This window comes from Rousettus aegyptiacus, unplaced genomic scaffold (genome assembly GCF_014176215.1).
Source record: "Rousettus aegyptiacus isolate mRouAeg1 unplaced genomic scaffold, mRouAeg1.p scaffold_m13_p_16, whole genome shotgun sequence".
Lineage (NCBI taxonomy): Eukaryota > Metazoa > Chordata > Mammalia > Chiroptera > Pteropodidae > Rousettus > Rousettus aegyptiacus.
The window spans coordinates 27,850,478-27,859,765 of NW_023416291.1; the positions used below are offsets into that span (position 1 = coordinate 27,850,478).

At 34.6% G+C, this 9,288-nt stretch overlaps 1 protein-coding gene across 3 annotated transcripts in view; it reads left to right on the forward strand.

Moving 5' to 3' along the window:
- Positions 1–7,603, forward strand: part of ADAM28 (ADAM metallopeptidase domain 28) — a 51,745-nt gene extending 44,142 nt beyond the window's left edge. Inside the window, exons 18-24 of one of the 3 annotated variants that reach the window (XM_016148177.2) lie at positions 120–198; positions 2,193–2,301; positions 3,222–3,300; positions 3,963–4,028; positions 4,544–4,609; positions 5,487–5,549; positions 6,107–7,603. In XM_016148177.2, coding sequence (XP_016003663.2) covers positions 120–198; positions 2,193–2,301; positions 3,222–3,300; positions 3,963–4,028; positions 4,544–4,609; positions 5,487–5,549; positions 6,107–6,127 — 483 coding nt within the window. In that variant the 3' untranslated portion in view covers positions 6,128–7,603. The other 2 variants (XM_016148178.2, XM_036233624.1) reach the window with 2 other exon arrangements.
- Positions 7,604–9,288: the final 1,685 nt, after the last annotated feature.

The following is a 9,288-nucleotide window of genomic DNA, read 5'->3' on the forward strand; positions in this document are numbered from 1 at the left end:
AAAAGCCACACAACAGGGCTTATTCCTTTTTCAGAATAGATTACCTGTGGATGATTAGGCCCTTAGTTTGGTTGTCAGTCAGGAGGGGAAACTGACAGAATTATTACCCACCCCCCCAGGTGTGTGACCACGAGCTCCAGTGTCAGTGTAAAGAAGGCTGGGCCCCTCCCGACTGTGATGACTCTTCAGTGGTCTTCCGTAGGTAACATTACACATTTAGCCTGAGAAAATGGCTCTTCTTCTCTAAGCTTTTATTTCATATAAGATAAGATTGCATGGCCTCTGTTCTCTCTCTTGGAATTTCTGTTCTATAGACACTGAATTTACAATATTCATCGTCAAAGTCTCGTTAACAACTTTTTATTCATATTTTCCACGTCCTTCTGTTTTTACTCTACATACAAAAAGATCTCCTCTGATTTTATATTTGTAATTTTATTTCAATTCCACAAATTTTCTTACTTTATAATTGTTCCATTATTATAGCAGTCTTGACTTAATGCATAAATATGACATCCTCATAAACCTCTCCAAATATATGACAGATTATTTTCATAGGTTTAATTCTGTTCTTTGACTTATCTCTATTTCTTCTGAGTTTGACTATTTTTTCACCCTGTCTCTTGTATTTCATTGTGCTGGTTCTCTTCAGGGTTTGTGATCTTTCCTTGAATATGGATTTAGGTTGACTTGAATTAGCTCACGTGGTTTTTCTTTGTATGTTGTGTGTTTATTGTATCTACCAATGCTTCTCCTCATGGGAGATCTAGTTATGAGCTCTACCACTGGATAAGCACATCTCTTTACAGGCCATCAGAGTGGGAAGAAGCCAGAGTGGGGATCCTCACCTTTAGTTGCCATGGTGAAGAGTACTTTGCCTCGAGGAAAGAGGTCTTCATGTCATTTACTTCCTGAAGAGAGTTGCTTTTCCTCTGTACTCATTAACTCCTTGATTTTCCCTTCTCTCTCTGATTTAGTATGGGTATCTGCAATTAGCCTCTGTGAAGCTTCTCAGGCTCTTGCATGCCCCATTGCTTCTGGAGAGAGGTTCTCAGGGCTTTGCCCTGAGGCATGAGCAGCTCTTGTTCTATATAAACAAGGGATGGGCATGGGCCTGAATGAACCATCTGTCCCAAGTTCAGATTCTCTGTTGACTTCCCAAGAAAGAATAGCATCTACTTTTGATAATGGGACTTTTTTTTTTAATTAGTTGATTCTTCATTAGATTCCCAAGAAAGAATAGCATTTAATTCTGATGTTTGGAGCCATAATTTACTCTATTTATGTCTACCTAAATCCCTTTACTTTCTATATTTCGGAAATTCTTTTAATTTTTATGGAGGGTAGAGAGTATCAGATATTTGAACTGCAGTTGTTATTTTACCTAGAATTCTACTTCTGATGTATCTACCTCTGTCTGCATGTATGTGTGTTTGCATTTGTGAATTTTTGTTGCATTTATACAAAAATTAATCTTGTTATTGATTTGCTGATCTCTGTAATAACAAAGTGGAGCTCTTTGAATTATTCTTCAAATTTGTGCCTCATGGTTCCTGTAGTTTCTGATTATTATAAGAGAATTGAATGATTGAAATAGCAAAAGATTGAAGTTATATTCATTACTTAGATTAGTAGGTAAAAGAAAAAACACTATATAGACCCAGGAAATTCATTCAAACCATTCTCCAATTCACAGGAGCACATATTTTTTTTTTTTTTTCCTGCTCATATTAACTGCAATACAGAGCGAACATCAGAACACTCAGTTATGTCTCTTACTCATGTCTCAGCTCCTTGGAATATGATTTCAAACTTCTTTTTCCTTGTTTTATTTCAAGGCTGAATCTTAAAGATGTTTCACCACTCTTCTGCCATCCACCTTACTTTATATGCTCTCTAATCTACCAGCCATTCATTTTCAATTATTATAAACATTATTCCTTCTCAGAATTCTCAGTAGTATTTGCTTGAGATTTCTATACAATTCCCCTTTATTTCTTCTATCTAAATAATATTACAATATTCATGATCGAAATGCATTTTTACTGGCTATTAGGGATTTTCTAGGGAATGCATGTTCTCTAGGGAAAAGGACAGATGGAATTTGTAACAAGTGAAGAAATAAGGACTAGAGTAGTGTATATTTGTGAATTTCTCATATTCTCACTAGACCTGGGCTCTCTTTCTTGCAGACTTCTCCATTGTGGTTGGGGTGCTGTTCCCTGTGACAGTCATATTTGTTGTGGTTGCTATAGTAATCAGACACCAAGGCACCCGAGGGAAACAGAAGAAAGTCCGGAGGTAGGTTTTTATCTTGCTTTGGGGGCTTGTTGACTTTAATTTACTTTAAATTCAAGCATATGACCCAAATTCTCAAATTTAATTTTGGTTTACATCAACTACTCAGTAATAAGTACAGATACATTTTTCTTGGACTAGAGACTGTATATCCCTTTTATAAAGAAATCCTTTACAGCAAGACATGTCTTTTGCTTCTGTTGATTACTGTATTTATAATTAATAAGATTAATAACTCATTATTAAAGATTTTGCATCAATTATGAGAGTACAATATCTAACATTTATTGATCACTATCTTTATGACAAGAACTATGATAAGTCTTTTTACATATATCTTATTTAATCTTCACAAGAACTGCATGAGATTGTAAGTATTATTTCTATCTCATAGATAAAAATATGTTATACATTAATTTTATAACAAACACACAAGGTCAGGCACTTCATATTTTACTGATGTGGAAACAAATTCAGACATGTTAATAAACATGTTCAAAGTCATGCAGAGTAAGTGATGGACCCTTGACTTTTACCTGATGGATCAGTCTTTCAAACGAGGTCTTGCCACAGTATCATTCTCGTATGTTTTAAAGATTGACTTATTCACCCAGGATGAGCAATTAATAAATATTAAATGAATAAAATAAATAATCAATCAAAAGATCTCATTTCGATAAAAGTTGGATTAGACACCATCATTATTACAGGACTCTGTAAGAGAATCAAAAAGAAAATCAATGGTGGTGGTTATGAATTACAGGACATGGAAACCTACAGAATGTTCTATGGAACATATGAAAAGCCAATCAATAGCCAAGGATGACACAGAGGGCAAAAGAAATAGGTAAACTTCTCTTGAGTTTCCCACTCCTGGTGGAGGAACTACTAAGTCAATTCGTATGCCATCCTTTCACCAACAGGTCACTGTCTACCACCGGCAGCAGGCTGCATCAACAGAAGAAGAAACCACAGACGGTGAAGGCTGTTCAACCCCAAGAGGTGAACCATAGTTTGCGCTGTGCTTGCTGTGAACCCCAGTTTGTGATTCTCTCCCTCTCTTGTCCTGACCATTTATCTATCACTTCTACTCAGCAGTGTTTAATAAATCCACCTCACTAGTGAATATGTAGCAAGGATTGTGGGCTCCACAACTATAAATTCAGGAAGAAAGTTCTCCTTTGCCTTTTATTGAATGCAGAAGAGGCTCCCTAAAATGCAGAGGCTGCTTTGCTATGGTTTACAAATTGCAAAAAGAATAAAGGAAACAAAAAAGGCAGATGTCAGATCTCTCTCTCTCTCTCTCTGGTGAGTCCTTCCTTTTGGAACTATCCCAGTGAAGATAGCAGTATGTATATTTGTATGATAATATATGTAATATGTCTAACCCCCCATGCCATGGTTGTGTTTTGCAAATTAAGAAATTTTAGCAGAAGTTGGTTAATGACAAAGACATTGGTAAGAATGTGTTGTATGGAAATTTACCATTCTCTAATCTGGCCACAGCAAAAATCCAAGCAGCTGGCCCAAGAGATTTTCCATCTGGTCTATTAGTGTCATCTTAGTTCTCATCTCCCCTGTCTTGAAGGGTCTGCCTATTTGAAAACTGAACTTAGAAAATGGATAATTTCATTTTAAAATTAGGTTTGCTTTTTTCTTTTTAGATCAGTCAAATGAAGCTTCATGCACCTGATCTGCCAGTAGAGGGCAGTGAGCCTCCAGCTTCTTTTGTAAGTTAGCGACTTCTCTTAGCTATCACTTCCAATCTAGCTTCATGGAAATGCTCATAAAAGACAACCCACAGTGCCCAATTATTTCTTCAGAAGAATGTTGCAATCTGAGTGAATATGAATAAAAATATAGGTTCTTCTGCAAAACTTTTTAAAACTACAAAGTGTGAAAATGTGTGCCTCCCCATTATACTCCCACGTTTATCCCCTAAACCAGAATTACCAGGTCGATAAAGCTGATAACTCATTACAAGAAAAGTGCCAGTCTGCTTCACAGAGTGCCATCTACATCACGTGTCTATTGGCACTGACTTATGTCTGAATTGTATGTGTATGCTTAAATAAAAGCAACTGAACTTATGGGCTTAGACTCTTCTCAAGGGTACAGTCCTGAGTTCTCCATATCAGAAAATGATTTAAGCCTTTCTATTTAGCACATGTGTTTTCAAGGCCCCATCTTTGAATTATTATTATTATTATTATTATTATTACTATTATTATTTTACCTCTTATAGCTAATTACAAAGCCAGATTTTCCACCACCACCGATTCCTACATCTTTATCATCTTTCTCTTTCCTTGTAAGTATCAAATGGTTGCTGGTGATTTTTTAAATGTCTCTTATGCCCAAGGTGAATAGTGTCTCTAATTCCATGGGTTTATTATCAAGATTTGTGCTGTCTAGGGTAATCTGAGATGTCATAGCACATAGGTATATTTGAGAAAGAAGGCCTACTTAATATCTATAAATTATTATGAGTATTTCTTATTATTAAAGGTAGTTCTGTTATATAATTATTAAGAAATGAAAAGTAGTTCTACTGTAGAAGGCAAACTATCTCCTTCAAAAGACAGTTTCTAGATGATGACTGGAGGATATAAAATTTTTTTATAAGTTATATTTTACTTTCTTATTTATTACCAGTAGAATAAGGCCTGTATTAGTCACAGTTTTCTATAGAAGGTAAGAAATGAAGAATAGACAATATATGGGCAAACCTGGGATAAAAATCAGGCACATATGAAGTAAAAGGTAGAATTCATTCACTCAAGTAGTTACTGAGCATATTTCCTCATACTTGGTACTCTGTTGTGGGTAAATGAAAGAACTAAAATTTAAGGTTTTTTTTTTTCAAGAATTTTTACAATTTTAGTGGGAAAACCAGTCATATACATATGAAGCACTTAATTCCTCATAAATTATTTGTGCCAATGCAGGTGATACTAATGAGAAGAATGTGGTGAAGGGAAAATGAATGAATGGGGTTTGAGTGGTTAAAGCAAGAGAAAGATCCATTGATTAAGTAGTTGAAATTTGAATTGGACCCTGAAATTTGTACATTATTTAAATGAGTGACAAAGAGGTAAAGAATGATTTAAATAAGCAAATAAATATAGCTAAGATGGGAAATACATAGCATTTCTAATAACTTACCATTATTTTTATCCTTAATATAGCATAAAGACACAAAAGTATTTCCCTCTACTGCTTTTAAGGATAAGCCAATGTCTACACCTAAGGTAAGAGATCCAAGAGATCCATAGCCAAACTATTATAATCTTGTAGCATGCCTAGTGTCAAGGAGAGAAGTTCTATGTCTTCCTAGGAGATGTTCACTAAGAACAGCACTGGTGTGGTATTGTAGAATGGATGCTAACATATGTCTTCCTTCTGAGTTGGCCAACAACCAAAGGGAACAAGATGGAAGGGTCTTAGCAAAAAAAGTATGATAATTGAAACATTCTCAATTTTCTCAGAAATACTCACCAAGGATATGAAATGGAGAAAGATACATATAAAATAATTACTCAATATCTCATAATTCTCCTGATCCCTCACCCTCTCCATATTATGCTAATTAGCTAGATGGATATTTAGACCACAGTGTAGTATTTTTCTCAGTTTCTTTCCCTGCACATCCATGTTTTCACTCTTTCACTGTGATGTATCAAACAATCTATAAACTAGGACCTGTGACTGTAGAGAATTGATTTTAATTTCTTAATATTTCAAAGTTATGAGAAACATAAATTTTTAGGAAACGTTGATGATCATTCAAGAGTTTTGTCTTTTTTAGGACTCCAATTCAAATGTCTGAAGCAACAGCTAAGCAAGGATTGGTGGGTAAATGATCAGCTTGGAAGACTGGACAATCTGGATGGAAGAGAAATATACAAATTTTCTCACTACTATTGGTCTTGATACCCAAAGAGGTCAACATTTCTTGATTCCTGTTACACTTTGAAAGATAAACAAAAATTTTCAAGAGATACATATTCTTGAAAATCTTTGTCTAAATTTAACATTTCTATTCTCCCTACTCAGAAGGAGGAAGATAACTCTAAAGATACAGCTATGAAGCTGAAATCGTGAATTAAGTGACTTTTTTAGACGCTCTACTTTTTTTTTATTATAATGTTGACTAATAGTTGTTAAAATATTTTGAATGCCTTGATTTTCTCATTTGGTAGGAATTAATTCACCCTCTAATGAAAACAAAATAAAACAAAACAAACAAAAAAAAAACCCACAAGAAATCACAGGAAACTGGGACAGATGGAAGGAAATTATACATTCATCATTAGAAGGCTAACAACAACTTGATTGTTTTAACTATTACCCTATCAAAACAGAGCCCTCAGTTAAGAATATTATATAAACATTTTTGACTTATGTAGTATCTCTTTCTTACACTATCTTCTATAATCCTTATTAGCTATGCTATTTGAGGTTTACTACAATGGAATAAAATTTATTATTAATTAAAATTTTTTGTTAGAAATTTGTGGAATTCAGTTACTGGCAAGGTTAAAGTGAATTTCCCTTTCTAGGTAGAGAATGTTTTAGTTAAATTTTTAAAAGATCAGAGATTGTAAACTGGTGGCCTACAGAACAAGTCTGGACTACAGGTTTATTTTATTAAACCTGAATGATTTGGGCCATAAAGTATTCTAACATGTTTTGAATTTTTTGCCAACATTTTAAAATTGAGATATTTTGCATAAACATCTAGATTTCCAGCTTTTTAAAAGTAATCAAACTGGATTACTGGAATCACATTGCTCATACAAATTAGTTAGCTGGTGGTAAAACAAACATCGTTGGTCGCCCACCAAATAACCCTCTTCTTTCCTGCTTTCAAACCCTCTATTTGTTCCATTGTCCATACTTTAAAAATGAGAATCCTAATACCATCTCAAGGGAAAATCTCCATAACTCTACATCAACATAATAATCTCATGTCCCTTACCAGTTGTTGATTTGGAGGTGAGTACATATGCCCCTCTGCCCTTTTAGTCAATGAGACAAGAGAAGAGATATGCTGGGGAATTTCTAGGAAAGATATCCTTGTCCCTTCAGGATGTTGGCATCTGGATAGTCTATCTCTAATTGTTCCAATTATGAGGTCAAGGCTGATATTCTGAGTAAGGCAGAGCAGAAAAATGAAAAGGAAAAAAAGCCCTGTTTTTTAATGATGTCATTGAACTGATAGATTAGTAACTACTAGAGTCACCCCATACTTTGTTGGGACCTCCTGTTATATAATCAATAAAATCTCTAATTGTTTAAGTCATTTCAAGTTGTATTTTTCTCTTACTACTTGTAACAGAAATCATCCCAATTCATAAATAGCTACTTTCATTATTAGTGCACATACTTTTCACTTCATCATTACTGCTATAAATATATATATATATATTTGTACTTGGCATGTTTTACCCATTTGCAACATGGACCTGGCCCTACAGGCCATTTTTTTTTTTTTTTTTAACATGAGGGATTTGCCCACAAGAAGTTCATTGGGGCCTTGCAGTGTGAATTTCTAGATAAGCTTATTTTGGCCTCAAAAGTGAAACGTAATCCCCAACAAACCCAGTACTCACCCATCAAATCATTCTCATGGTGGTATCTTTTCTTTCCATGTGGGAATTTACTCAAGAATACATTTAAAATATAGCTTTATCTGTAGTGTGAAGTTTCAGAAGACCCTGACAGACCTAGCAATAAATCACTATTTTCAGTAAGGCCATAATCTTACTTGTGATCAAGTAAGATTTGTTTGTTTGTTTTGCCTTAATACCTGTTCCTATCTCATTCTTTTTAATATTGATGGAATGGAAATTCTGAACCTGTAAATCTTCAATTAGCCATTTGCATAACCCGAACTAGAAGTAAAACCCATGCTCTCAAGAAGTGGTGTCTGAATATTCCTGTGGATTCTGAAATAATTACAGTAGGTTCTTGAGGCATAGGCACTATAGGTCCCTTATGGAGACAGATGACTGAAGGACAATGACTAAAAAACCATTCTTTTATCCTCACTTTGAACCAAAGCACTACGTTTCCTGTTGGGCTGAACTATAGAACAATTCAGACACTTTAAAGCAAAGACTTTGATTTCACAGTTCTGTTTCCAAACTAAATTCGCAGCTAACTTTAAAGGAATTCCACTGATATTAAATTTAACCATCTCAGTTATGTCACCAAGCCTGTTTTTACAATTAGTGATTTTTGCCTTCTATTTTTTTTTAATAGATTAAATTGTGGTCTTTTCCATGTAGTCTTTGGTATACCATGGAGTTTCTCTAAATATTCCTTAGCACTTCACCCAGTTACTGCTTTTTTATGAGTTTTGAGAATGCTTCTAATTTCCTATGAAATAATGAAGTATAAAAGAAAAAAAAAAGCAAATTTCAGTTGCAACCAGAAGTTATGGAAAGGGTGGAGCTATATTATTTAAGTTGGTAATAATGATACTTGTGTAGCAAAACATTGAGAATGGCCTCTGACCAATAGCCAGCAAAGAACCAAGCACTTCGGTCCAATAGTCCTCCAGAAACTAATCCTGTCAATGACCATTGAATGAGCTTGAAAACAGCTCTCACCCCAATGGGATCTTGACAGACACCTTGTGAGAGAAACTGAAGCAGCAGACTCAGCTAAGTTTTGCCTAGATCCTACAAACACAGAAACCGTGAGGTAATAACTTTGTATTATTCTTTTAAGCTGCTATGGTTTGGAGGAAATTTGTTATATGACAATAGTAACTCCTATAAGGAGCTTAGAGAGCAAATGTTTCAAATATTCCAGACAGGTTTAATTGAATTAACCACTGTATTTAAACAGGACCTCCATTATCTCAATTTTTTTCCCCTTTCTTTATCTCTCTATATTCTCATTCATTTTTCTCTCTTTTTTAGTGGCACTGATTAATCGCTTGACATCTCTGATATCCACTCTTCTCAAATAATATGTTCT